Source organism: Drosophila montana, unplaced genomic scaffold, assembly GCF_035044405.1.
Source record: "Drosophila montana isolate Dmon_TW-CO22-7 unplaced genomic scaffold, ASM3504440v1 contig_3733_1, whole genome shotgun sequence".
NCBI lineage: Eukaryota > Metazoa > Arthropoda > Insecta > Diptera > Drosophilidae > Drosophila > Drosophila montana.
Window position 1 is genome coordinate 11,051,873 of NW_026998620.1, and position 27,429 is coordinate 11,079,301.

General features: G+C 38.9%; 4 protein-coding genes and 1 long non-coding RNA gene across 14 annotated transcripts in view; 2 read left to right on the forward strand and 3 right to left on the reverse strand.

Moving 5' to 3' along the window:
• The window catches only part of LOC135437222 (serine/arginine repetitive matrix protein 1), a 30,668-nt gene extending 7,491 nt beyond the window's left edge, over positions 1-23,177 (reverse strand). For 2 of the 9 annotated variants that reach the window (XR_010437652.1, XM_064695111.1), the window contains exons 1-17: positions 22,957-23,177; positions 22,751-22,903; positions 22,526-22,654; positions 22,306-22,464; positions 22,056-22,253; positions 21,839-21,994; positions 21,658-21,786; positions 21,426-21,605; positions 20,929-21,372; positions 20,678-20,875; positions 20,474-20,623; positions 20,228-20,413; positions 19,990-20,175; positions 19,739-19,936; positions 19,500-19,688; positions 19,250-19,447; positions 18,976-19,197 (exon numbers count right to left, since the gene is read on the reverse strand). Coding sequence is in view for 8 of the 9 variants with exons in the window: in XM_064695111.1 (XP_064551181.1) it covers positions 18,976-19,197; positions 19,250-19,447; positions 19,500-19,688; positions 19,739-19,936; positions 19,990-20,175; positions 20,228-20,413; positions 20,474-20,623; positions 20,678-20,875; positions 20,929-21,372; positions 21,426-21,605; positions 21,658-21,786; positions 21,839-21,994; positions 22,056-22,253; positions 22,306-22,464; positions 22,526-22,654; positions 22,751-22,903; positions 22,957-23,095 (3,214 nt within the window). In the remaining variant the exon portion in view is untranslated. Of the gene's footprint in view, positions 1-17,986; positions 18,925-18,975; positions 19,198-19,249; positions 19,448-19,499; positions 19,689-19,738; positions 19,937-19,989; positions 20,176-20,227; positions 20,414-20,473; positions 20,624-20,677; positions 20,876-20,928; positions 21,373-21,425; positions 21,606-21,657; positions 21,787-21,838; positions 21,995-22,055; positions 22,254-22,305; positions 22,465-22,525; positions 22,655-22,750; positions 22,911-22,956 lie in introns of those variants that run through there. The other 7 variants (XM_064695109.1, XM_064695107.1, XM_064695110.1 and 4 more) reach the window with 7 other exon arrangements.
• Stat92E (Signal transducer and transcription activator Stat92E) lies at positions 2,740-10,214 on the forward strand. 2 transcript variants are annotated; one of them, XM_064695113.1, is made up of 9 exons: positions 2,740-3,261; positions 3,674-4,719; positions 4,782-5,267; positions 5,328-5,597; positions 5,666-5,866; positions 6,140-6,278; positions 6,859-7,179; positions 8,290-8,636; positions 9,338-10,214. In XM_064695113.1, exons 1-7 carry the CDS (start codon positions 3,128-3,130, stop codon positions 7,127-7,129), a joined length of 2,547 nt encoding a protein of 848 aa, XP_064551183.1. In that variant the 5' UTR covers positions 2,740-3,127; the 3' UTR covers positions 7,130-7,179; positions 8,290-8,636; positions 9,338-10,214. The 2 variants fall into 2 exon arrangements, with proteins under 2 accessions (XP_064551183.1, XP_064551184.1); XM_064695114.1 differs by lacking the exon at positions 6,859-7,179.
• On the reverse strand, positions 10,913-11,337 carry MtnD (Metallothionein D). Its single transcript, XM_064695115.1, has 2 exons — positions 11,177-11,337; positions 10,913-11,107 (listed from the first exon to the last, which is right to left on the reverse strand). Exons 1-2 carry the CDS (start codon positions 11,199-11,201, stop codon positions 10,998-11,000), a joined length of 135 nt encoding a protein of 44 aa, XP_064551185.1. The 5' UTR covers positions 11,202-11,337; the 3' UTR covers positions 10,913-10,997.
• On the forward strand, positions 11,600-11,972 carry MtnE (Metallothionein E). The gene is made up of 2 exons (XM_064695116.1): positions 11,600-11,639; positions 11,705-11,972. The coding sequence occupies exons 1-2, from the start codon at positions 11,615-11,617 to the stop codon at positions 11,803-11,805; spliced, it is 126 nt and encodes a 41-aa protein (XP_064551186.1). The 5' UTR covers positions 11,600-11,614; the 3' UTR covers positions 11,806-11,972.
• A 105-nt stretch (positions 23,178-23,282) lies between the features above and the next one.
• Positions 23,283-26,884, reverse strand: LOC135437228 (uncharacterized). Its single transcript, XR_010437654.1, has 3 exons — positions 26,802-26,884; positions 26,375-26,738; positions 23,283-23,361 (listed from the first exon to the last, which is right to left on the reverse strand). It is a non-coding gene; the product is annotated as an uncharacterized LOC135437228 (long non-coding RNA).
• Positions 26,885-27,429: the final 545 nt, after the last annotated feature.

The following is a 27,429-nucleotide window of genomic DNA, read 5'->3' on the forward strand; positions in this document are numbered from 1 at the left end:
TCAGCTGCGAATATGCCGCTGCTTATCTCAGGTGACGCAGGTGAAGTTCGCATCCAAACAGAACGCGTCGATGGAATAAACAATCGAGCAAACAAACAATGATAGATGCCGCCGCTGTTTCTTCCTTTTGTTGCGTGGGTGGGTGGTTGCTTTCTCTCCCTCTGCCACCCTCTCTCCCTCTCTCTCTTTCTCTCTCTCTCTCTCTATCTCTCTATCTCTCTCTCTATCTCTCTATCTCTCTCTCTCTCTCTCTCTCTCTCTCTCTCTCTCTCTCTAGCTATCTCATTATCCAATCCAGGGAATATACATATGCGTATATTACAATTTGCATGGGCGTCTCGTTCAAGGTCACAGGCGCTTCAGCCATTTTGCTAGAAATGGTGCCAAATTTATGTACAGCGAAAACAAACAACAATTTCCACTGAGTTTTGCATTGTGGAGCAGCGGCAGCAGCCTTGAACTACTAACCACTTGGTTAAAGGGCAGCCTGGGTAACCCAACAAATACAACAAATCATGAATCGTTCAAAAACCTGCACAATCTATCTGTTGGGCTACCTACGCCGCGGAGTTGTCCGGCTCCGTAAATTCGTTAGTGAGCCGCACATCCGATAGGTTTTTGGTCTGCAACAGGTAACACAGGCCACGGGCTTGACCTGTTTTTGGGCTGTTGTTCCTTTTGCTAGACCCCTCTTTGGATAGGGATGGGAGCGTGTCTGGAAAATGAGCGCGGCCAAGCATGGAAAATCATAACTTTCTGGAATTATAAATATCCAAATATCAAAATCAACAGATTAGATTTGAAAATGCTTAGTTTCGAGAAGAAAAAGAAAAAAAGGTCCTTTTGTTTTTTTTCGGGCTTAATAAAAGTCGTTTCCGACCGCTCTCTGCATAGGGATGGGAGCGTGTCCGGTTATGAGAGTGCAAACACGGAAATCATAACTTTCTTGTAAATTATAATCATCCAGAAATTTTATCGATAGACTAGACTTTGAATTTCTTCGTTTTGAGATGAGGAAAAAAAGAAAAGTTTTTTTTAGGTTTTAAACACAGACGTTTCTTTTGTTAGACTTGTTAAGCATCACAATTTCATTACATTTTCATCCATTTTAAATTTCGTTAGTTATGAAACCCATAAAAGGAGAAGTGTCAACTGTATCCAATTAACTTCGATCATAATTACACAACTTATATTAGACAGCCAGATGGGGATTGTTTAAAAAATGTTACATCTGAAAATTAGAATCGTTTTATATTATTATTTTTTTTCTTTTATTAGATATATGTAAATAGTTTACTGCGAGTTTGGACGTCAGGTATCAAATGCTTTCCCTTAAATCTTGGATCGTGACACGGTCAGCTCTCATCTCTACAGCCTGCCGCATTTCATTGTGTCTTTTTGTTTTCTTGTATAAGTGTCTGTGTGTGTATTTTGATTTTTATCTAATTTTAGTTACTGCGTCGGGCTGCTCTCTTTTTGAGCCTGGTCAGACTGGTTTGGCTTGTTTGGCCATTTCTCGGGCCATTCATGTTTGCTACGTGCGCTGCGTTCGCGTTGTCCCTTTTTTCTAGAGAACTACGAAAATTAGCGTATCGACCACAAAAGCAAACAAATGTCTCGCCATGAGTTGCTTTTGTTGGGGTCTTCGGTTTACCGGGGGCTTGTTGTTTGGGTTCTTGTTGTTTGGGTTCTTGTTGTTGTTGTTTGTTGTTCTCGTCTACTGTTTGTTTCTCCGCCGATCACGTTTTGGTGTCCCCCACACGACGAAACGGGAATGAACTGATAATCGCAAATGATCATTTCTAAATGACTGTTAAAACTTGTATTTGCAACGCGCAATTAATTTTTACACCTGTCCAACTGTCCCGGAGTCCATCTGGCCACCATATCATAAGGGTGCGTCGGATATTTGCTTGCTTTCTGGTCGAGTTCTGTTTATTTATTTATTTTCTCACTGCCGTGCGAGTTTCTGTTGCTTTGTTTGCCTTTTGCCATTATGTTATGGTAATTAAAGTTGTGTTTTGTTAGCACATGGCTCTATCGCATCCCTCCACTCGAAGCCCCCTACAATAAACCACACACCAGGCTCAAACGCACACACAATGGCGCCTCTTGTGGCGCGCTCTATTACAGCTGGGCACAATATACGTCAGCATTGTTTGCATATACGTTTTATGTTTATAAATATTATATATGTTTTCTTATGTAGGGGGTTATATATTTACCTACGTTTACATCCCGCCTACCCCCATTGTTAGATGAGCTGCATCGTTGCATATTCAATGAGTGACATTTAAAACTTGAAAATCCCCAATTTAAAATGTTTTTAACTTGCGATGCACCAGTTTTGAAACTGTCATTTTGACTTCAAACTTATTGTATAAATAAAGATAGTTAAAGATAATTCAAGCATAAATAAGTTAATTTTCTGCATTGTGAATTTCATGTGCAATTTAATGTAAAATATCAGAGATGGTTTTCGATTTAGCTTAATGCTTGGTAATTAAATTCATTTCTATTTGTGTATGTCTCATGTGGTCAACAAGCTAGAGCTCTATTCAGTCATTTTGGCTTTGTGTAGACAATTTGAATAAGGGACTCGCATTTTTAACAAACACACTCACACAAAAATCGATACACACATTCACACACACACATACATCTATATGTACATATAATTTTCCCCTCATATAATCCTTGCCACTTATATGCTTATGTATATATATATTTTTTTTATAGTTTTTCTATCCATAAGCATTCATATCTAACCTTCCGTTTGTGCGTGTGCATTTTATGGACGAATCCAACTTCCAATTCGCTTGTGGAAGTCAGCAGCTGGACCTTGGCCAGGTCATCGGCGCCGTCACCACCAAGCAGCCAGAGAGCCAAGCAAAAATGCATTAAAAAAAAAAGAAATCAATAAAAAACCAAACTGCATGAAAAATAAACCAAAATAAGACAATAAAAATTAATAAAACAAACACAGAATCATATATCCAAACACTCTGGGCCAAAAAGCACATACTGTCAGCAGTGTCCCTGTCATTGCATCCTGGTTGCAGCATATGCAACAGCTGCATCGCTCACGCTAACATCCCATACATATTCATCCAAGCCAATAAACCATATGAGCAGCATGAGTCTGTGGAAGCGCATCTCGAGCCATGCCGACTGCGAGCAGCGCATGGCGGCTTACTACAATAAGAAGGGTCTGTACGACCTGCGCCTCTGCTTGGCGCCCTGGATCGAAGACAGAATAATGTGAGTAGTTGTCCCGAGTCTCCACAGAGTGGCCGTTATTTGCTTGATCAGTGGGTAAAGCTGAGGTATTTAAACTAAGACACAATGATAGGTATGGGCTCTATTTACAAATAAGGCTTTCAAATTTCTACTTCCTAGCTAACGGTTCGCTTCAAGAATCGCTTAGTGCTAAAATATTTCAAGTTATTGAACGTTTTAGATCGCTCGTCGACGATAAGAGAGATACTATTTTCTTTTTCACTTTAAAATGTTAAGAAAAAGATGAAGTTGGGTGTAAGTGCCTCAGATCTGTTCCGCGGTTAGGGTAACAATACCAAATACTGCCGAACCGCCTAAATGGAGCTTCGTTTAAGACCAATTCAAACATTTTCTTCTAATACTCTCACTCTCTCTTTCTCTCATACACACACAGGTCCGAGCAGATAACGCCAAATTCAACAAATCAATTAGAACGTGTGGCGATCAAGTTTATCGAGGATCTGCAGCAAAAACTTTTATCGACACGTGCCAGCGATCAGGTGCTGAAGTATCGCCTGGTGGAGCTCTGTGCGCTTATCCAACGCACACCGGCACTTGAGCTTTATACGCATTTGCGCAGCGGCCTGCAAAAGGAATTGCAGCTAGCCGCCGAGAAGAGTGTTGCCGTTGCCGCCGCGGGCCAATCGATGCCGCTGAACACCTATAATATGAACAATGCAGTAGCCGCTGCCGCCGCTGTCGTTGGCATGAACGGTGGTTATGTTGATGCTAGTGAATTGTTAGGCGTTGCTGGATCATCCCCAGTTGCTGCTGGTATGTCAACCGGCATTATGAATAATATGGGTGAAAATGCAACGGCCGGCGGCCCTATGGTCACACCCAAGGTAGAACTATACGAGGTACATCATCAGATTATGCACAGCTTGAATGAATTCTCCAGATGCACCGAAAGTCTCAAAGTTTTGGTGCAAAGCTATCGATATATGCTGAACGCGCCCAATTCACCCGATGCTGAGACACTGTTCAAGCGTTTAATTGAGGAGAAAAACTCATTCGTGGCCAGGCTGCGACGCAGCTTTTTGTACTATGAGTCGCTGCAGGACATGGTCATTACGGAGCTAAAGAATTGGCGACGCCAACAGGCCCTCGCCGGCAATGGGGCACATTTTAGCGAGAATATGCTGGATGATATACAACGTTGCTTTGAGATGTTGGAATCGTTTGTCATTCATCTGCTGTCCGCTGTAAAAGAGACGATTTGTGTGCGGCTTATGAACGATGATCCAGAACTTAATTGTATGCTAGAGCAAGTTCAGGTGGCACAAAAGAATTTAGTGTGCTCCGCTTTTATTGTGGATAAACAGCCGCCGCAGGTGATGAAGACAAATACACGCTTTGCGGCCTCAGTGCGTTGGCTGCTCGGCTCCCAGCTAGGCATACAAATGAATCCGCCCACAGTCGAGTGTATTATAATGTCAGGTAAGCACCTTGGTAACGTACCTATCAATTTTCTCCTCTAAATTTTCTTATTGGCTTTGCAGAGTTGCAGGCTCAGCGTTTTGTGACCCGTGGCACACACATGGATGTGACCCATAGCAGCCTGGCTGGACAATCGTCGGGCGAGATACAAAACTGCTCCAGCACCATGGAGTATCAGGAGAGCAATCATGTATTCTCCGCCAGCTTTAGAAATATGCAGCTGAAGAAGATCAAGCGCGCCGAGAAGAAGGGCACCGAGAGCGTCATGGATGAGAAATTTGCATTGTTCTTCTATGCCACCACAACAGTAAATGATTATCAGATTCGCGTCTGGACACTGTCGCTGCCTGTGGTGGTCATTGTCCATGGCAATCAAGAGCCGCAATCTTGGGCCACCATTACCTGGGACAATGCATTCGCAGATATTGTTCGTGATCCGTTTGTGGTCACTGATCGTGTCACCTGGTGTCAACTGTCTGTAGCACTCAATACCAAATTTGGCTCCTGCACACAACGCGCCCTGACCTCGGAGAATTTGGAGTTTCTATGTGAGTTCTATGAAAGCAAGCTTATAAATGACAGTGTATTAAATATTTTATTATAACCAGTCGAGAAGCTGCAGCGTGACAATATTGCCGGCGAGCGCAATGAGTATATTTCCTGGAATCAATTTTGTAAGGAACCGTTGCCGGATCGCACGTTCACCTTCTGGGAATGGTTCTTTGCCATTATGAAACTGACCAAAGACCATTTGCTATCCATGTGGAAAGCCGGTCGCATTACGGGCTTCATCAACAAGGCAAAGGCACACGATGATCTCTTGCGGGCCGTGACTGGCATCGGCACCTTTTTGTTGCGCTTCTCTGACAGCGAGTTGGGTTCGTAAATACAATTTAGTATGTTAAGACGGCTTGGTAATGGCTTTTCCGTTTTTCCTTTTGCTTAGGTGGTGTTACCATTGCCTATGTGAATGAATGTGGCTCAGTGACAATGTTATCACCTTGGACTGCACGCGATTTCCAAATACTCAATCTGGCCGATCGCATTCGCGATCTGGAAATGCTGCGTTGTCTGCATCCGACCGACATCAACGTACAACCGTTGGACCGCGATCTCGCTTTTGGCGACTTTTATACACAGCGTACTGGTACGGCTGCAAGCCCATAAAATTCGAAAAGAATTGTTCTGATTGGAGTACCTAAAAAGTTGATTTTGTTTGCTGACAATAAGCAGTCCCAAAAGAACTAGAATGAAGAGTTAATTTCATTTGTCTTGGAATTTATTTGATCAATGTTTTGTTACATACATATACATATACGTTAATATTATTATAATGCTAATTGTTTTGTCAAGGAAGTCAACTTGGGTATCCTTTGTCACACACACAACATATTAATATTTGACTTTTTTATCTGCACAGAACCAACGCCCCGTGTCGATGGATATGTGCCAAGCACGATACGCGTGCAGGTGCGTACCACTGGGGATACAGGCTCCATAAGTGGCACGCCCCATCACCCAATGCAGTCACCGCCGCAGGATAGCATGTCGATGGGAAAGTAAGTTTTGCATGGCCGACCTCTTACCAACAAGAGGCGTCTCTGAACGCCTCTTCCCAATGTTTGTTTTTTTGTATTATTTATTTATTTATTTTTCTGTTGATCTTGTTTACTCAGTTTTGAGTACCCGAAGACCCAAAGAAAAAGCCTCAGTTCGCATTTGGCTTGCTGGGTTTCAGTTTCCGTGCAGTCTCGACTGTATTTTAACTTTTCTATATTAAGCTTTATTTGGTTTAAACCCAATTTTTAAGAGTTTAATTAGATTGCAATACTTTGAAATCGAGAGGGATACTAAAAAAAAACCAAAAAAAGCAGTACCAAAAACGTTTTAAAAGTTCCATTTAAATAAAAAATATTATTTGTTGGCGTCTATTGTTTATGTTGTTTTGTTGTGTTTTATTTTTCTTTCGGCTTTTTGTTTATTAAGTATACATAATATTAATAACAATAAAAAAAAAAAACAACAATTGTGCTACGCAGTAGTGATAAAAAGAAACTCTGTAACTTACTCTACTCTTTGTTTATTTTCATTTTCTACTTTTAATCGTTTTTAATTTGTTGTGTTGTGGTACCTATCCAGTTATTCTCCACCTAGTGGCATCATGTTTTATAATCCATCGAGCGTCGCAACCACATCCTATAACAGGGATGATTCTGATTCAGATGATAGCTCTGTGGCGCGTGAGCTCGAGAATTATGTCATCAATACAGCACCAGACGATCCCATATTGGGTCAGATAAGTCACACCATATTTAATGTGTGCGCCAATGGGCATGAAGCACAGTGGATGATGCCCACTAAATCAGCATATGCCGTTCCATCGCCCTATAATCAAACGGTCCAATATTAAAACACGAAATCGAATTGAGGGCTAGTTTGGGTTGTGCCTCTTACCGAAAGGTATTGTTTGATACCTACATATCTATCTATATATTTATGTACAAATCGCAATCGCATCAATATCACCCAGCAAAAAAACAAAAAAAAAAAAAAAAAAACAAGCAAAATACGACAGTTCTATGAACTTATTTCGCAATTTTCAGCAACTAAATATGTCGTTAATTTGTCTGTTGAACAGCCACGGTTTTAACAGCGCGTCCATTTTGTCTGCTCAACAAAAAATAAAAAAAAATACATCATTGCACCGCCCTCCCGAGCCTCTGCATAACATAAACTCACGCCACTCGCCACTCGCCACTTGCAACACTTGTCACATTCATTTGATATGCCCACTGTCGCTGCCCATTGTACTAACTTCTCAACCTTATCAGGTCGCTCGCTCAGTTTCAATTTTAAGATCTCACATTTATATATATTCAAATATATATAATTCTTATTCGTTGTATTATCCTAAATGTTCTCACTTCAAAGTATTGCCATCTTTTTAAGCTTTTCAGCAGCCGCAAATGAGATATGTTTATACATATATATATATATGTATATGTATATGTATACACTGAAATTGATATCTAATGAAATTCTATATTCTAACTTTTGATATAATCGCAGCTTGCAGAATAGCACCATCATGCATTTGTAAACGCAAATGAACAACACAAGAACAATGAATACAATTATAATAAGCAAAAATGGCTTTTAATAAGCTACATTTTTGGGTCTTTATTGGAATTAAAAAAATACCAGTTTATTGCATGCACTTTTTCTTTCATATAAAACTCTTTATGTTTATTCGTAATTGTTGTTAGCGTCACGAATTATATTGATGTTATTGTTGTTAATACTAAATTGGCACGCATATTGAATGCGTTGTTAAGGCTATTAAATGAGATGAGGGTCACCAACAGACAATTGTTGATATTACCATTTGTTTAACATACATTTTGCAAGATATTCCTTTTCACTAAAATACATTATTCATTTGATTCACAACTAACATCATTTTACACATTCTAAATATATTTTAAAATAGCGTCTTGTTTGCATATTGTTTTATTCTTTTTATTAATTTTTGTTTTTTTTTCTACTCTTTTATATTTCTTTCAATTTTAGTGGTAATGATTTTCCCATGGCGGACTTTGAGACGATGCAGAACTTTGATGTATATAATAGGCTATAAGCCTATTCAAAGCATACATACATTTTTATATATATGCAAAAACAAAATTTATATAAAAATGCGAAAATGTATAATTAAATCGCGTAAACAAAAGAATCCTATATATGTTTGCAAGAATTTGCTGCTTTTAACGACGTCCATTAGATGTTTACTGTAACCAACCAAACTTCCCACAATTCACAACGAATCGGACACTTCGACATTAAATTATAAAACTGTTTTACCTAAATGTAATTTTACACATTTGGAATGCATCATTGTGGCATGTGTTTTATTTTTGGTATGTATAGATTTAATTTATTAGTTGTTATATTTTTACAGATTTGTTGGGTATCCGGCATATATATTCGATACAGTAAAGAATAGATTTCTGGTTGTGATTTCAAATTTATAGCAGAATTTATCGTTACCTTTGTTATCTTACTGTATAATATATATATACATATAAAAAAATATATATACACACGCATACATACACGGTCACGCACACGAAACTATAACTGTTATAACTATATCAACAAGTACAAGATATAATAATGAAATGAAAAATGTTTAAAATATTTTATACAAATTTTATTCGACAATTTTACTGAATGTTAATCGTCTAATCGAATTTATTGTCAAATGGATTTTAACACATATGCATATGTATTATGTATGTATTTAAAATTCATACTGGGATACTGTGTTTGGAGTGAACTAAGCTGGTTTCAGAAGGCGACTATATCCATTAGCCTGCGATAGACTAGGAAAAGATTTTGAACTGAGGAACGGATACGAATTTACACAGATACAGTCAGCGATATTTATATGTATGTTTATCTAGTTATACTTATACAAAACTTACTACAAAACTCTAACAAAAAAGAAGAATATTTAAATGTATTTTATCTAAATGTTAAATGTGGTTACCTGTTTCGACTAGTTGTAAGCATCATATTTTGATTTCAGTATTTAAAACTATTTTATTTATTCTTGCAGCATTTGTGAAAACGCCAAAAACGAATCAACAAAACGACAAGAGCAATGCATGCAAATTGCAGCACTTCAACACACACACACACAGACACCCACACAAAACCACTCACACAGATCCAGGTCATTAAATTTTAATAATTTTTATGCTTATAGATTTTCTATTTTGGTTTAAATAACAGATTGTGGCATGCAAGATTTGGCATGTGTGTGTAATACGTGCTTAGACACGACTTGGTCAATTTTGTCAAATGTCTGTATTTAAATGAATTAATTTTAAGTGCTTAAGTTGAGCAGTTACTTGGATTTAGTTAAGTTTTTTTTATGTAACTACGGATATTTGTTGAATCTAAATTTGTGAGTTTTATTTTTAATTTTAAATTTATTTTAAGTTATTTAGCTGGGACACAAATGTACTTCAATTGTGCTCATTTTAGTTATACATTATGTACGTACGTATATATTTATATATCTATATATATATATATATATATATCTGTCTATATATGAATTGCTTTATGTATAAACCCCTTTCATTGGCTTCCATGTTGCAAATGCAAACTTTCAATTGATGTAGTATATTTGATATGATTTGAGTTAGGAAAAAAGTGTGCATTGCATTAAAAATGCGTTAAAAAAGTAACTACTGCTTCTGTCGTCCACACCAAGGAAACAAAAGCACAAGAGGATAAACAAAAGTGAGATGATGATGATGATGGAGGAGCAGGAGGAGGATGATAAAAATGAAATGATAACTATTTTTTTGTGTAAACAACTAAGCTTTCATTGTGAACTGTAAGAATTTTATAATACTTTTAAGTAATCCAACTTAATCAATAAATATATACATACTATATATATATATCTATATATATACACAAAATTTGAAAACTGAACTTAATTACACATTTTTTTACGTTTTAATATAAAAGTCGCGCGCACATTCCCACACACACACACACACCCAAATATACATACAAATAGCATATACGCATACACACAGAGACACACTGATATTGGGGAAAATGATTGAAAATGTGCACCTTAATTGCTATGAATGGAGTTTTTTTTATTAAATGTAAGCAATATATGAGTTGAAAGAACTAAAGAACTATTCTTGTCAAAATGGCCAATAAAGATTTGATTTTTAACATTATTAAAAAGAGTTTTGCTGGAGCACTTTCTTGGTGCAAGTTGTTGACAATATTAAGGAAAGCTTTCTGCGTTTTAACTTTTTAAATAAAACAAGAACAAATTTATTTGGGACGCCGAATACCTTTGAATATTTTAAAAACGTACAAGTGATTTAAATGGAAACTTGTTTTAACCGATTTTAACTGTGAGAGCAACTTGTTAGTCTGCTATTGTTAGCATTTTGCTAATAAGTATTGATAACATTGATTATATTAATAAGCTGATATGTTATGAGTAAAGTTAAGCTTGTTAAACATATATTCAATACCTTCGAACACATAAAGCTTCGAATTGCTTTTAAGCAAACTATTTGCAGACATAAGTAGTCCGATTGGTTACGATTTAACAGATAGGTTTAGAGAAGGAAAAATAACAAAGTCAAGCTAGTTAAAGTATTATTTTCTTGTTTATTATTGTTCTCATTAGTCTGCAGCCGAATATTAATTTATATTTTTGTATAATTTGTATTCAATCAATTCTTGTTGGCACAGCACTTGTCCTTGGGTCCATTCTTGCAGGCGCAGTTGCATTGCTGACTGCAGGCGCAGTTGTCGCCGCACTTGGTGGCCGAGCACTGGCAGTCTGTGTGGCAAGTTACCAATTGAATTTATAATGTACAAACTCTGGTGTGCGGTCTGTATTTATACTCACTGGTTCCACAAGCCTTGCAACCCATTTTATGTTTTGTTTATATATTTTTAATATGAACTTTGTTTAGAAGTGTGTTTAGCACGATGTTTACTCGCTGACTTTGCCACTGACTCAGCAGCGCTGGGATTTTATAGGGTCTTTTGCACACCATTCGGGGGGCGCAGCTTAACAAATTGTAATCAATTAAATAGTATTAAGCATAAGCATTGGCTGGCTTATCAAGGCGTGCGCAAAATTGCGTAGCCGGCGTTTTATCAGCGCAATAAGTTTTGCGCACGCCTTACGAACACAGCTGCACACGGCTTTTATATCTTATCAGCTCCCTGCCGAAGGGGTATAAAAAGTGATGTTGGACAAGTTTTTAGCAATACAAAACAAACAGCAATTGCTGAGCTTAGAAGTTGTTTAATAAAGATCTAAATAAAAAATTAACTAAAGATGCCTTGCAAAGGATGCGGAAATAGTGAGTAACGTTTATAAAATAGTTCAATTATTCGATTATATTAATGAGTGAAATCCTGCCTATAGACTGCCAGTGCACTTCCGGCAAATGCGGCGGCAACTGCGCCGGAAACCAGCAATGCCAATGCGCCGGCAAAGCGCCCACCAAGTGCTGCCAGGGCAAATAAATGTGCGAACTAATCTATGCACGCATCAGGCAACATAATGGACCAAAGTACCTCCGGGTGAACTCTCCCCCCTTACCTAAATACGCAATATAGTTAAATACTGAAATCTCCGACTGATTGTTGTTAAATGAAATTTAATAAATTTTATACTTAATATTCAATTTAAATTTCTTATTGTTCAACTTGTTTGTAGTCAAGATTGAGCTGAGAGTTGTGGGCTTAAGATTATGTGTGCCAGCTATACACAAATTTCAGATGGAACTAGGTTTTTTACATCTATAAATCCAGGTTTTGGTTCGAGTCGTAATTCATCATATATTATAATTATTGAAGAAAGCAATTGAGCCAATTATATTTTTTATCTTGAAAGTTCATCAAGTATATTTATTTCTGGGTCTATTTTCAAAGCAGTAACAAATCTAAAAATAGTTGTAAAAACAGATCTAAGCATTAAAGCTTGAAAAATATTGTTCAGGCTTGGGTTAAGCTGTTTTTTTATCCAACTAATTCGATTAACGGTTTAGTTAAAGGTACAAATTTTCAATTGAAAATTGTTCTTTATATTTGTATTTAATTTGCAGCCAATCAAAACACTTAACCATTATAAAGGCACGATATGTGTTTATTTTCCAAACTAAAGTATCGTCACTCATTTAAAGGACTCTTAAGACGACGCAGTCTGTAAACCTGCAACTGCAGCAAGTGTGCCGCACACTTGAGTAGCCTAGCCCGGCTAAGGCTGCTGGCGAGTCCTTGAACACTTGCATACAACTGCTTAGGGCATGTAAGTGCGCCAGTTGCCAGTTGCCAGTTGCCAGTTGCCAGTTGCCAGTTGGGGGGAACTGACTGCGTGACAGATTGACAGACATTTAGAGGGGGCAAGCATGAAACATGGCTGTATCCAAAAAGTGCATTATGCGCACTAATTGCAATTGACAATTTCATTAAGTTGGCCAGAATGGAGAGTGAACAAGACCTTGTCCCAAAACTGTGCAAAATATTTCAATTTCAGCGTTTTTAATCGCGTTAAAGCGGCGGAAATGAAATCGCGCCTGTAACTTGCTGTTTGCGCAAAGTCATCAAAGTTAATTTGTATGAGGAGGGAAATTCGAACTCAAACGTTTTTACAGCCATTTCCTGTACAGTTGGTAGTCGAAATGCCAGTGGCACTCGATTTGGTTGCCTCGTTATGACACGCGGATATGTGCCACAAAAAGTTAACACAGTTTGGCAATAGCTAAAGAAACGGGCAACATAAAACATGTGAGTTTTTAATAAGTAACTGCAGGGCTCAAACTCTAGAATGTGGATGATGTTATTACTAAATCAACTATACATAATAAGTATCATATTATTATAAAATAAAGCTTTACAACATATTACTAATATGTATGTGCAACTAAAGACAAGTGTAAAGCAAGGTTTAGCAAAGGCCTCAGCGTTTGCACACTGGGCATGAAGCTTAGAGTTCGAGCCCCCGAAAAGACAGAATACCGTAATAAGAAAATATTGGTTTATGTTTAATAAATTTAAACAGAAATCTTAACAGAAATTTGGTTTTTTTGTGCACTTAAGAATAGAATAAGATTCCGAGAAGACGGCATACTTTTTACTTCCAAGTTTAAATTAGAAAATATTTTGTTTGTGCAATGGAATACAGACAATTTATAGGAAGGAAAATGAATATGTAAATGTTTAGGGTTCGAGCTCCCGAGAAGACAGATTACTTATTTTTCTTCAAATTTGAAATTAGAAAATATGCGTTAAGGTATTTAATTTATTTTATTTTTATATATAAAAAAAATGTAGGCAATTTATATGAAGACAAATTAATTTGTGAATGTGTAGACGCGTGGTGTCCATAATCGTATAACAATTGGATTGCCAACTTTATAAATTTGACCCAGGCGACGCCGGGTAATTTCTTCTATATATGTAACATTGAGATCAGTGAAAATTATTGCTTGAATTAGATTAACGAAGAATTTGTTTAACCAAGAATTGAATGTGATGTGATGGAGTCGGAGAGGGCGCAGTTGTAAAGAATTTTACCTACTTTAGCCGGGTAAAGTCGGACAGGAAATGCTTGTATTATAATAAATTTAAATATACAACCTAGCACATATATGCTATATTTGAATTATATATACAGGTGCAAGTGTAAGTTAAGCGATAAACAAGTTGCAAGGATTGTACTTCTCGGCCTCTTGGCCAATAATTTACGATAAAATAAAAATAATAACGCCTTATTTCAACACACAAACTTGTGAACACCTAAGTCTTATAGCTCCTCTATTAGGGTATATTCTGGTCGAATAGCGATGCAGTTGATCGCCTTGCTTTGTTTTCGATTGTGCGCAGTCAGCGGAAGTTTATGTCACGGCACTTCCGATTTGTGTTGATAATGTTAAAAAAAATGAGAGAAAAGTTAACGGTTCACTTTACGTTTTGGTTTGGTTTGGCTTTAAGCGCAAATTTAAATGGCGAGACCGGGTCCAAGAGGGCGCGTGAGATGCTGCCCCAAGTGGGTCATGCGATTGCGAGTGCGATTCGTTGTCGTGGAAGTTGCGGCTTAAGCCACACGCGGCGTATACGCGATATGCGAGCCGTTTAATTTGCTGTCGCGGCCTTTAAGCGCAAATGCAAACAGTTAATTACGGCATTAAGTTTTCATGCCGCAGCCAAAAAAGAACGGGGCTGGAGGAAAACGGGCATGGAAAGAAACAACTGCAATGCGGACAGTTCGTGAGCGCTTTGTCGCCAGGAACAGGACAAGAGCCAGGACCAGCATGAAAGCCGAAGTCAGAGCAAGCGAGTAAGTCCATGAAAAGAATGTGACGTCGCATCACTTATGCATAAGAACATTTTAACTTTTCGTTAGCCACTTTAGACTTGAGCACGTTTCAGGGACGTGGAGCTGGGACTATGAGTTGCTAGGAGTGGATATTTGGGTGGTTGGGTGGCTTGGTGGGTGGTGGGTGGTTTGGGTGGTTGTTGAGCATGTTTATCTTTTTCGTGTGACTTTTGCCTTTTGGCTGGCTCAAGTTTGTTCTATTGTTGCAGCCAAGTGTTGAAATCAAATAACACTGAAAAACAAACACACACAGAGACACACACACACATATATATACATTAAGTTTACAAACAAACATAAATTAATGAAATGCACAAAAACTGTAAACGGTTTATTGCACTGTCTCTATCTCTTTCGCCCCCTGTCCATCTCTATCTGTTTGCAGTGTTTGAATATTCTTAATAGTTTATTGCATTTTGTTTGCTAAGCGCTTCAAAACTTCCTGAACTTTTTAACATAAATTAACAGATTAGCTGATGCCTGCCACAACAACAAAATATGTTTTCAACTTTAAGCAGGTAGCCTTGGAAAAAAATACACATAGTTACTTTTGTTTCTGCCACAGCAGCTGCTAATTTCCACTGTTCAGTTGGCAAAATAAGGGAAAATTCCGCTGAAATGTTGCCAAAAAACTTTTCCAAACAGCACGCACTGTAAACGCTGTGAGACCCACTCGCTTTTGGCCACTATAAATCTTAGCAATTTTGGCAAATTTGTAAATCTCTTTGGTATCCCTTTACGGACCCATGCAGCATTGGGACTGGCATTTTGCATGAGTCGACGCTGTGACTTGTAAAATTGCAAACATTTTGCATTAAATATTTATTCTTAATTTGTAGCTCGTTGCTGTTAATAGAAGAATTCTTTAAGTTTTTCCCCGTTCAGCTTCAAGTGCGGAACTATTATCGAGATATTTTGTTTCTCTGATTTTCGATTTCAGCGCTCCCAAATGAGTAATCAGAGCAATGCTTACGCTGGTGATTTAACATTTAACAGAAACTCATTTCGTTTTCGATTTGTCGCTGATTTCCCAAAACACTTTCCAACCATGACAAACACACACACACACAGAGACAAACTTGCTAGGATGTAAGGATGTGTCTGATGACTGCGTGAATGTCTTTGGCTTTGGCAAACACATTAAGCGGCACATCCTGGGCGCGTCCACTAGCGACTAGCGGACCGGATGTCCTGCCTAGCCCAGTATTGACTGGCCGCAGGCTGACTAACTTTGTTGACAGCAATTTGTGATGCACGACTGCACCGTTTGACGTTGACCAAGGCGAGCCCAGACCATCAGGACATAATGACAGCAGCTGCATTGTCCCGGAATCCATATGAAAAATACATTTAAAAGAAAGAGTCGATTTGACAACGATTAAGCTTTAATAGGGTTATTTGCATTCAATGTATAAATCAGCATTGCCAAAACAAGCCATAAAGCTACAGAATTAGTTTTATGTAGAATTTTATCTGAGATAATTTTTTTGAAAGTATCATAATTTGTAAGGCTTTAAGTCAAATCAATTGTTTTCAATTGCAAAAATTAAGCTTGCCAGAAGCTGTGCTCTTAACCAAAAAATCTGCACCAAATGAAAAAGGGTCAACTGCAAATGAATCAAGAAATATTCAGTAAATAAAGCTGTAAGCTTTAAGCTTTCAAGTGCTTTCCAAGCTAAGCTGTAGCATAATAAATCTTTTAATTAAATTATTAGAAACTTCATCTCCTGTCTGTCTATCAAACTACCTCCTTTGGAGCTCCGTCGTCTTCTAGTTAGTCATTAGCCTTGCGTTACAAGCCTAATGGTGTGACATGTTCACAATAAGCTTACTTCTCTTGCCGCCATGCTCGTGTGGATGTGTGTATGTTCAAATTGTTATGTTGTTAATTAAGCGAACCGTGCAAACAGCTGATGCCATCCTGTCAGTTGTCCTGTGTACGCTCTCAGCTGTCAGCTACCAGATTCTAGCTGCAAGTGCTCCCATTTCAGCGGCAATTGTGCAATGTCTTGTGACGCGTTCTGTATGCAGCTGCGTTGTTCTATAGCGTACCCTGGGGCAATGCTCTGCTCGGCTCATTAGCTAACTGCACACGTGCACAAATCAATTTTGCCACGTCCAATCCGACTCGCACGCTCCACTTGAGTGCTTCGGTGCTTTAGTGCCGCCCTAGTCCCTAATCCCAGCAAGTGCAGCAAAAACAATCATACGACGCGTTGTCCAAAAGCAATCAAAGTGAATGGCTTAACTGCAAAAATCACACACTACTTACGATATACCCGCGCTTAGGGCGTGCAGCGGCCACAAAGCATAAGAGCAGCGATTGGTTGTTTTAATAAGCAATGCTGCAATGGAGATGATGCCATAAGTATGCAAGTGCCATATCGAATGCTGCACTTGCTCCAACACGCCTTGATACTGCACCGTTCGTGCCCAGAAATGCTTTTGCCACAGTATAATGCAGTTCCCACTACCTTCTGATGTTTATCTATTGCAGTGCCTTTGCTTGCCAAGTGCAGCATCGCACTGATAAGTGCATCTACATGATGCTCAAATTATATGGTTTCACTTGCCAGCACGGCAAACGAGCCCCATCAGCATTACACAAATACATAAGCCCCACATAAGCACAGGAGCGGAGCAGACCGAATGGGCCCAATCCATTTGATTGCTGCATTACAAAAATATTGTATCCAAAATTTTAGGAATGCTCGCTTGGCAACGAACTTCTTAAGCAAATAAAATATAAAAGTTTGATATGTGTAAAAACCACGGCCAAAAAGGGAAACGCATCTAAAATTTAAAATATATTTGACCTGAGTATTTGCTAGCGAACGCGATCTCCGTCTAACAAAGGTCGGAGCTTAGTTAAACTTCTTTAGCAGCCAGGGTCCCGGCTGACCCCATCAGAGAGAGAGGCGCATCCGAAGGATACACCCCGACGACCTACCTACGAGGCGTATTATTTAAACATCTCCTTCCCCATCATTGTAAAAAACTTCATTGTTAATATCATATAGGTTACATACTAGTAACTATACATTCTTCCCTTAGTTATTCGCTTGGTAGAGATCAGAAGGCACTGATCGATTCCAGCGTAAAATATAAACATATAATAAAAAAAAAGAGTATTTTCGCTGCGAATATCTAAATACTAAATTTAAATTTAATCAGAGATATGCTATTTTTAGTAGAATCTATATTCCACATCTGCTTCTTATTCTCTCTGATATCGATGACTTTAAGTAGACCCACAGAAAGAGAGAGAGAGAGAGAGTCGAGACGAGATTATTTCTATCAAAAATATTTATACTTCATGAGGTTGGGAGTGTTATTCTTTTTCTGTTAGATACATTTGCACTCATCTATAACAACCGTATTTCTACCTATTTACAAGGGGTAGGACTTCTTGACCAACTCTATATATGCAGTCAAGCTTAAACTTTTGTCAAATGCTATTTATTTTAGTTAGTCGGTCTGATAAAAAAATGATATTAAATCACGTTTATCTCTCAGATCTGCATAGGCGATGGCCGTCAGTCCAACTTTGGCGTTGGTTGGCACCGCTTCGTAGTGGCCAGGTCGCTTTTGATAGGCCACAAAATTCGTATAACTGTGACGCTGGAAACTGTAGTTGTCACCCATGCTGGGGAAGAGCGTTTCGGGATCAAGGTCAAGAGGTGCTTGCTTGATGCTAGGCTGCAGTGGTGCCTGCTGCTCGCGTAGATGATGTAACAGGTCTACAGATACTTGGGGCAGCAAGGCTGATCTCTTGCTCATTTCCTGCTCAGTGCTGTTGTTAGACTGATTCATGCTAGAGTTTGATAGGTAAATATAGCAATGAATATTAACGCCATAAGGCAGCCTAATTGTCAATCGATCTCTGAAGATGGACCTTTTGCTATTGCTGAAGTCAGATATACGCCTCTCGCTTTTGAAGCAACCAAGGTTCCAGGGTCCAGCCTTGTGGCAAATATAGGGTTTGTTACGTAGTTTGTGTGGATTAGCGGCCACAGCTAGTTCTACGGACTTTGCGGATGTGAAGATTATTAGCGCGTAATTGTAGTTCTCGGTGCGTTGCAGTACGTAGACGCGTTGCAAACTGCCGAAGGCGCAGAAATGCTCGAAGACCTGGTGGTGGACAATCTCTGAACTCAAATCCCGTATGTATAGAAGAAATTTAGACTGCAAATCCGACGCCGATACGGACTGCATTTGTGGGCGATATGGACGTCTCGGTGTTTGATGGCCCGGTGGTTCGGGTCCTTAATTTTGTTTTTTATTTATTTACAGAGTGAGGTAGATAAATTACTTACCCGTCTTATTTTCGGGCTGTTGAGCACCAGTCAAGTCGATTAGTTCGCACTTTTCCTTTCGATTGTCCTCGTTTCGAAAGCCTTTAGGCTCATATGGCGACGTCGGGGTGAACTGGGATGGTCTGCGATATGGAAGTTTTGGGGGTTGAAGTTCTGAAAGTTGAGGTCCTGGACTGACGGAATTCCCCGACTGAACTCCTACAGATTGAAACGGTTTGGGTACTGCAATATTCATGTTGCACCTTATTCTGGCAAAGGTAGGCCAACAACTTACCGCCTATATTTTCCGGGTGGTGAGCAGTGGAAAAGTCTATGGAACCACTTTTTTCCTGATGGTTGATATCGATTTGAAGAACTTGATTCTTATACAGCGGCGTCGGCGTATACTGCGAAGGCCTGCGACATGGGCGAATTGGTGTTTGAAGTCCTAGCATTTGAGATCCTAGGTGTTGATGACCTTGCGGTTGGGTTCCTGCAATTCAATTAGTGGAATTTATTCTGGCTAAGGTGAAACAAGTACTCACCGGTTATATTTTCCGGCTGATTAATAGTGGAATAGACAATCGATTCGCTGTTTGTGTTGTTGTTTTGTGGGCTTTGATCCTCTAGCTGTGACGTTGGCAAATACAGCGATGATCTGCGATATGGACGAGTTGGACCTTGAAGTAATGGCGCTTGAGCTCCAAGAGTTTGAAGACTTGGTGGTTGCGGCCCTGCATATTCCTATTTGACTTATTCTGTGTTAGATTGAACAAATACTCACTGGCAATAGTTTCCGGATGATGAACCTTGGTAAAGTCTTTGGATTCACGCCATTGCTGCTGGTTGATATCGTTTTGAGGGTTTTGATCCTCATTCAGCGGCATCGGCGTATACTGCGAAAGTCTGCGACATGGGCGACTTGGTGTTTGAAGTCCTGGCATTTGAGCTCCTATTGGTTGAAGCCCTTCCGATTCTGTTCCTGGAATCCACATAACAGGAATTTATTCTCACGAAGGTGACGCAAGCACTCACCGGCTATATTTTCCGGATGATTAACAGTGGAATTGTCAATGGATTTGCGGCTTTCACTGTTTTGAAGGTTTTGGTCCCCAAGGTGTGACGTCGGCAGATACAGCGATGGTCTGCGATATGAACGAGTAAGGGGTTGAAGTACTGGCGTTTGAACTCCTAGAGGCTGAAGCCCCGGTGGTTTGGGTCCTGCAATCCTCTTGTTGTTACTTAATCTGACGAATGAAAAAATAGGACTCACCGGCAGTACTTCCCGAATGTTGAACATTGGAAACGTCTATGGATTCGCGCCTTTGCTTTCGGTTGTCATTGTATTCAAAGCGTTCGTTCTCGTATAACGAAGTGGGAGTATACTGCGATGTTCTGCGATGTGGGCGCACTTTGGGTTGAAGTCCATGCGATGGAAGTTTTGACGTTTGATTTATTCCTAGATATTAAAGCCTTCGCTGTTTTTACTTAGTCTGGCAAAGACAGAACAGTTACTGACCGGCATTCATTCCCGGCTGATGATCAGCTGACAAGTCTACGGATTCGTGGCTTTGGCTTCGGTTGTTATCGTTTTGAAGGTTTGGAGACTTGTACAGCGTCATCGGAGTATACTGTGATGGTCTGCGATTTGGAAGATTTTGGGGAGCTCCTAGAGATTAAAGATCTGGCAGTTACTCGGATTAAGGTAAAATCAGGTTCTTACCAATGTTATTACACGGCTGCTGAGCAGTTGAAATGTCTATGGTTTCACGCCTCTTTTTTTGGCTATCATCCTTTTGGTCGCTTTTAGTGTCGTACAACGACGTCGACGTCGACTGCGATGATCTGCGATATAAGCGTTTTGGTGTTTGAACTTTCGGTGATTTAGCTCCTGGCGTCTGAACTCCAAGTTGTTGAGATCCTGAAATCTTCCTGTTATTACTTATTCACACAAAGCCATATATATATACTTACCGGCCTTATTCCTCGGCTGCTGGGCTGTTGAAACGTCTAAGGTTTCACGCCTTTTTTTTCGGTTATCATCTTTCTGAGCGCTCTTACTGTCATGTAAAGACGACGTCAACTGCGATGATTTGCGATATGCCCAATTTGGTGTTTGAACTTCTGGTGGATGAACTTTTGGCGACTGATGCCTTGGTGGTTGAGGTCCTAAAATTTCCGGTTGGTACTTAGTCGGACAAGAATAGATAGAAGATATACCAGCTAAATCCCGCAACTGGTGGACAGTCGAAACTTCTATTGTATCAAACCTTTTCTGTTGGTTATCATCCTTCTGAATGATTTTACTATCGGACGAAGACGTTGACGTCAGCTGCGATGATCTATGATATGAACCTGTTTGTGTTTGAACTTCTGGGGCTTGCACTTTTGACGATTCATGCTCTGGCGGTTGAGATCCTGAAATCTTCCCATTGATAATTATTCGCACAAATCTAGATACATGTACTTGCTGGTCTTATTCCTCAACTGACGAGCAGTTGAAACGTCTATGGTCTCACTCCTTTGTTTTTTATTTTCATCGTTATGAAGGCTTTTAGTGTCGTACGAAGACGTCTTCATAAGCTGCGCTGTTTTTCGATTAGATTGTTTTGCTGCTTGAACTTCTAACGACTGATGCTGTCCTTGAGGTCCTGAAGCTTCCTCTGAGTACTCATTCGGACGAAGATTGATGCAAGTACTTACCGGCTTTTTTCTCTGGCTGATGATCAGCTGAATCGTCTTTGGATTCGTACCTTTTCTTTTCAGTGTTGTTAGAAGACTTTTTCGTAAGATGCGATATTCTGCGATATGATCGTTTTGGTGGTGGAGCTTCTAAAGTTGCCGGTTGATACTTATTTGGTTAAAGATAAATAGAAGTACCTACCGGTTTTGTTCCCCGGCTGCTGATCAGCTTTGCATTCATGCTTTGTCTTTACGCTATCATCGTTACGAAGGCTCTGGGTGTTGGTCGAAGACGTCTTCGTAAGGTGCGCAGTTCTGCGACATGATCGTTTTGGTGGCGGAGGATGTGGCTGAGCTACTGACGATGGAATCTCTGGCGGTTGGTACTAAATCGGACAAAGATTGATAATACTACCTACCGACTTTTTTCCCGGGTAGCTGATCAGTTGAATCGTCTTTGGATTTGCACTTTTTATTTTGATTGCCATCGTTCTGAAGGCTCTTGGTGTTGGTCGACGACGTCTTCGTAAGGTGAGAAGTTCTGCGACATGATCGTTTTGGTGGTGGCGGTTCTAGTGGCTGAACATGTGACGATCGAAGCTTCGGCGGCTTAGGTCCTAAAGTTTCCGGTTAGAACTTATTCGGACAAAGATAGCTTCTAGTACTTACCGGCTTTATCCCCCGCCTGTTGATCAGCTGAATCGCCTTTGGATACGTGTTTTTTCTTTTGGTTGTTATCGTTCCCAAGGTTATGAGTCTCGTTTAAAGACTTCTTCGTTATTCTGCGGTATGATCTTTTTAGTGGTGGAGGCTGTAGTGGCTGACCTCCTGAGGATTAAAGCTCTGGCGGTTGGTACCAATTCGGGCAAAGACGGAAAAAACTACCTACCGGCTTTATTCCCCGGTAGCTGATAGGTTGAATCGTCTTTGTCATCGTTCTTAAGGTTTTTAGTGTTGTTTGATGATGTCTTCGTAGGGTGCGATTTTATTCGACATGATCGTTTTAGCGGTGGCGGATCTGATGGCAGAACATTCGACGATTAAAGCTTCGGTGGTTGAGGTTCTAAAGTTTTCGGTTAATCCAATATGGACACAGATAAATACAAGTACTTACCAGATTTATTCCTCGGCTGCTGGTCAGGTAAATCGATTTTGGGGTTGTTCGAAGACGTCTTCGCAATTTGGGAAGTTCTGCGGCATGATCGTTTTGGGGGTGGAGGCTCTATTGGCTGAACTTCTGTCGCCTGAAGCTCAGCTGGTTTTATTTCTGCAACCTTCTACTTGTTAAGCAGTTGAGCACTGGTGGATACAAGTACTTACCGGCCTTGCTCTCTGTCTTTCGGCTGCCATTGGACAAGGAGCTGGTTGGGATAATCCTCTTCCGTTTACTTGATTCGCGACAACTGCTTAGTGACTTATTAGGGGATAGTTGGTGCACTGATTGCGGTTTTTGTTTCATTTTTGGGTGTTTTTAGTTATGGGCAATTTCTGATATCTAAATTTAATTAGGCCAGAAACAATTTTCAAGGCTTGCTGTAATGAGCTTTGAGAAACCCAAAAAGTTTGTATTATTTGACATCTTTGTAATTGGTAATAGTAATAGTAAATAAATATATGAGCATCTCTGTCTGAAACTGTACACATTTGGGCCCCTCCTTTTGAATTTGCTCCTGTGTTCAGGACCGCAAGCAAGCGCCATGCACATTGTTGCACAGACTATTAAACCTGCTGACGAAGAAGATGAAAATGCGTTTTTAATGCAGCGCAAATGTGGCAACTGTTTGTGCATCGTATGAAGCTCATATAGATATTTGCACTTAGTTTACTGAACACATACCAAACTCTTATGCAAATTACGTGCCAAAAACTTTCAAAATTTTTGTTTTCGGACTTCAGCATTATTACTTAAGTGCAACACTTAAGGTCTAACTTTTCGATCTGAAAATTTCTTTACTAATTTGGGACATTTTTCTAAAATTAGCTTGAGCTTTATTAAAAGCCCCTCGACGGCAGCAGCAGCCAGCTCAGTGGAAACAAATTGAATTAGTTGCAAGTCCACTAATGTGGCTGGCAACAATAACGTGACTTGGGTGCACAATTTAGGCAAATAAAGTGGTAAATTAGCTCTGACCAGCTGTTGATTAGGTGATCAAATACCAGCTAATCGAATTGCATTGCTACAACTGAGTGCAAGCTAAAACATAAAACGGACATTGAGATTATCTAAATAGGATATATATATTCAAGCAGTCTCCGCCACCTTTGCTCAATCCACCTCCTCCTTCATTGCTGAAACTAAACCCTCCTCCATAGTTGAAGCCTATAATATTAAAGCCTTCGTCTCCTCCATTGCTTAAGCTGCCACCTCCTTTACTGCTGAAGCCGCCTCCTCTTATATTAAAGCCGCCGCCTTCTCTATAGTTGAAGCTGTCTCCCCCAATATCAAAGCCGTCTCCTTCTCCAATTGTAGTGAAGCTTATGAGATTTAATGAGAATCGCGTAGTAGAGCATTAGTTAAATAAATTATTTTTAAATTTTTTTTAAATTAAATTGTTTTTAAATTTACTGCGCATCTAAAGGTAAACGTGGTCTTGCACATAAACATACAAAATATATGCATATATTCATTTACATATATAAATGCATACATAATGTATACATAAATACAACCATGCATATTTACATGCAAACATAAATAAATTCTTTTATATAAACATGCATTCATACATAATACATACATACAAACATACTTACCTACATACAAACATATATTTAGTAGTTGTAGTGCATACGCAAATACATACATAAATACTGCATAGTAAATTTATTTATATTTATAGATTTCTTAGAACATATTTCGCCTCTCTCTCCTCACTCTATCTCTCTCACGCTCACACTCCCTCCCTCATACTGTCAAGTCTTTACTATAAAAAAGGATAATTTTTAAAAATGCTTTGATTCCGAGCGAGAAAGACTCACGTTCAACAAACATGTCAACTAACTGAGCTAACTACCATGACATATAAAATTTACCCCATTTGCATTCTGTAGACTTTGAAAGGGATATAGTATGTCATCGTTACAGAAATCGAATTCTTTTTTTACTCCGCAAATTGACAATGGTAGCGAACTCTGGCTACCAGAGTTTAATCAGGCACTTTGGACGTACAGGACACGTACACGGATGCAGCGCAGTGAAACAAAACGGAATCCTTGCAATTTGTCGTCTAAACAATAAACCAAATACTCGTAGAAGCTAGCAAAAAGCAAATCAGCAAAAATCGAGCAACAGCAACGTGCAGATATCAAACCCGGACCGAGGCACTTTTGCGGTGTAGACAAATGCGACCACCATGCGGAATGGGTAAGCACGATCTGGCTGCACAGATGGGGGTAGCAAGGCACGGAAGGAGTGCAGGGCAGTCAAAAGTGTGCGCCATTCTTTTGTGTTTTGTATGTAACTAGTTGGCAAGATACTTGCCCTGGTTCGAATAGCGGCTCATTTCGTTGCCTAAAGTAAAGGGTATAGTATCTATTTCTATATGTATAGTCCAATACTCTTATTCTGGAGCGACATCTTAAAACCAAATTGAATTTTTATTTTCGTCATTTGCATCAAAAATTTAAGAAGGGAAAAAAATAAATCAGATCAGGTTTGATTAAATTTATGACATTTGGCTTTGAAAAACTAATGAAAACAGAATTTTATTTGTGAATTTTTTTTTTATAATATAACGGTAGCTCATTAAAAATTTTGAATATCAAAATTTGTAAATGTATTCTAATTCAGAAATAATACTTAATATTAAGCAAATATATTTCTGCAATATATTTATTACATTAGAGGTCTTCCTTAAATGCAATAACAGATATATTTCATTGATTTAATGAAAGCTAAATATAAACTCAGTTAAAAGCCAGCTTAAAGTTGAAGCATAGCACATAGGGTATACTAACACTCGATAGAATGTGCTTGTTTTTATTTATTTACTTTTTTTATGCTCTAGATATCCCAGATGATATATAAAGTGCAATATTTCAGTGACGGGCGAAGCGTAAATATAAACTTTAGCTGCACACTTTTTGGCGACTTCTCGAGGGCATCATAAGGCAAACTCAATGCTGCTCGTTTGATAAGCCACGACTAGTGCAATTTTATTGCACAGCCGCCGTGTGGGCATAAAAACCACACCACTCCCATACATATACTTCTATATATATATATATATATATATATATATATATATATATAAGTGTTAATATATGTGTATGCATATGCCTTAAATGTTCAGCTACTGAAAATAAACGTTTATTTTAAGTCTACAGGGGAGGCGAGCCGGGTGAACGTTATGTGCACTTTGGTTAAAATGCATTTAAGAGGAGCGACAGAGTTTTTGGAGCTGCTCTTCGAAAAGTTTCAATATGGAAATCATCAACTTGAACGAAAGTATGTCAACATGCAATTAAAAACTGTCCGCCGGCAATCAAGTGTCGCTTCTGTTGAAATCTCTAACTTAATTAAAATTGAACAGTATTATGCCAGTCAAAGGACATATACATTGGATATTGGATCTTATTAGCTGGCAGGCAACTTCAATGCGAATTTACACTTTACTCGATTGCCGGCGTGGCAGACCAACAACAACAACCGGAAACATAGTGAACACCACAGACACACCACCGTAAATGTGGCTACGTGTCGGTTTCAATGAAATGAAAATATAAAATATGCATTTACTGCAGCCCGCCTCCAGTTACAGATAGTTGCCACCGGCTTCTGTTGGTGCTGCTGCTGCTGCCCGGATAAGTCTGCTATGGGCAACGTGCTCTGCGCCGGGGAATTGTGTCGAATGTCATGTGCGCCCCCCATTCAAATGCCAGCTGCAAAGTCTGCGCAGTTACTGGCCAAAACTGTGATCCTTATATTTACCACCCAGACAACTAACGGGCGAAAGCTGCATTGTTCGGCAGTCGAGCAGCGCACTCCATAATAAATGTAACGAGCGTATTACAAACACTTATGTATGGCAACTTTAAAGTGCAGACATCACTCGTACAAGCATGAGCATAACTACTTGTATATGTATATATATACCCTGTAGCTGTAGAGATAGATAAAGCTGTCAAATATGTACATCCAGCAGACAAAAAAATGCATCTCTCACCTGATACGAAATTTACATGTGTACCCATTTTATATCTATGTAATCGTCCATCTGCTTATTCAAGCATATCAATTTCGGATTTCAATAGAGTGAGAAATGCTAAATAAACTTAATGCAAAAGCAGATTAAGTTTATGTTTAACTCGCATGTAACCAATCGGAAAAAGGGATGAAAAATGTGTTTCCAAAATATTGTAATTATTGTGGATATTTATTATCAAAATGAATTCTGAAAGCTTTACTGCTATTAAATGACAATCAAAAAAGTTATCATTGGCGGAAAATGTGAAAATATTATTTAAAGACTATTCAATTTTTGGACAATAATGTTATTTTGTAAAGTAATGAAAATTTTCAAAGCCCTACTAAGAATATATTGTTATTTTTTATAATAATATTTTAAATTCTTTTCAGAATTTTTAATTTTTTTAAATTCTTTAAGTACTATATTTAAAAATATATTTTGCTGTAGTGCATTGTATGTATATAAACTATGTACGAGTAGATAAGTTCTACAATATTATTGCTTGCAATTTCTCAACAGTTCTTTTCCAAATTATGGCGTTGCATAATAAATTTACTTTTTGCAATGTACTTTTTTTTTTTGCTCTGTTCAATTGAATTCAACA

Coding starts and splice junctions, on each gene's coding strand:
- MtnD (XM_064695115.1), bottom strand. CDS start 11,201: ATGGGTTGCAAGGCTTGTGGAACCA. Junction 11,108..11,176: donor TTGCAAGGCTTGTGGAACCA/GTGAGTATAAAT, acceptor CTTGCCACACAG/ACTGCCAGTGCTCGGCCACC.
- Stat92E (XM_064695113.1), top strand. CDS start 3,128: ATGAGCAGCATGAGTCTGTGGAAGCGCATCTCGAGCCATGCCGACTGC. Junction 3,262..3,673: donor TGGATCGAAGACAGAATAAT/GTGAGTAGTTGT, acceptor ATACACACACAG/GTCCGAGCAGATAACGCCAA. Junction 5,268..5,327: donor GGAGAATTTGGAGTTTCTAT/GTGAGTTCTATG, acceptor TATTATAACCAG/TCGAGAAGCTGCAGCGTGAC.
- MtnE (XM_064695116.1), top strand. CDS start 11,615: ATGCCTTGCAAAGGATGCGGAAATA. Junction 11,640..11,704: donor TTGCAAAGGATGCGGAAATA/GTGAGTAACGTT, acceptor TCCTGCCTATAG/ACTGCCAGTGCACTTCCGGC.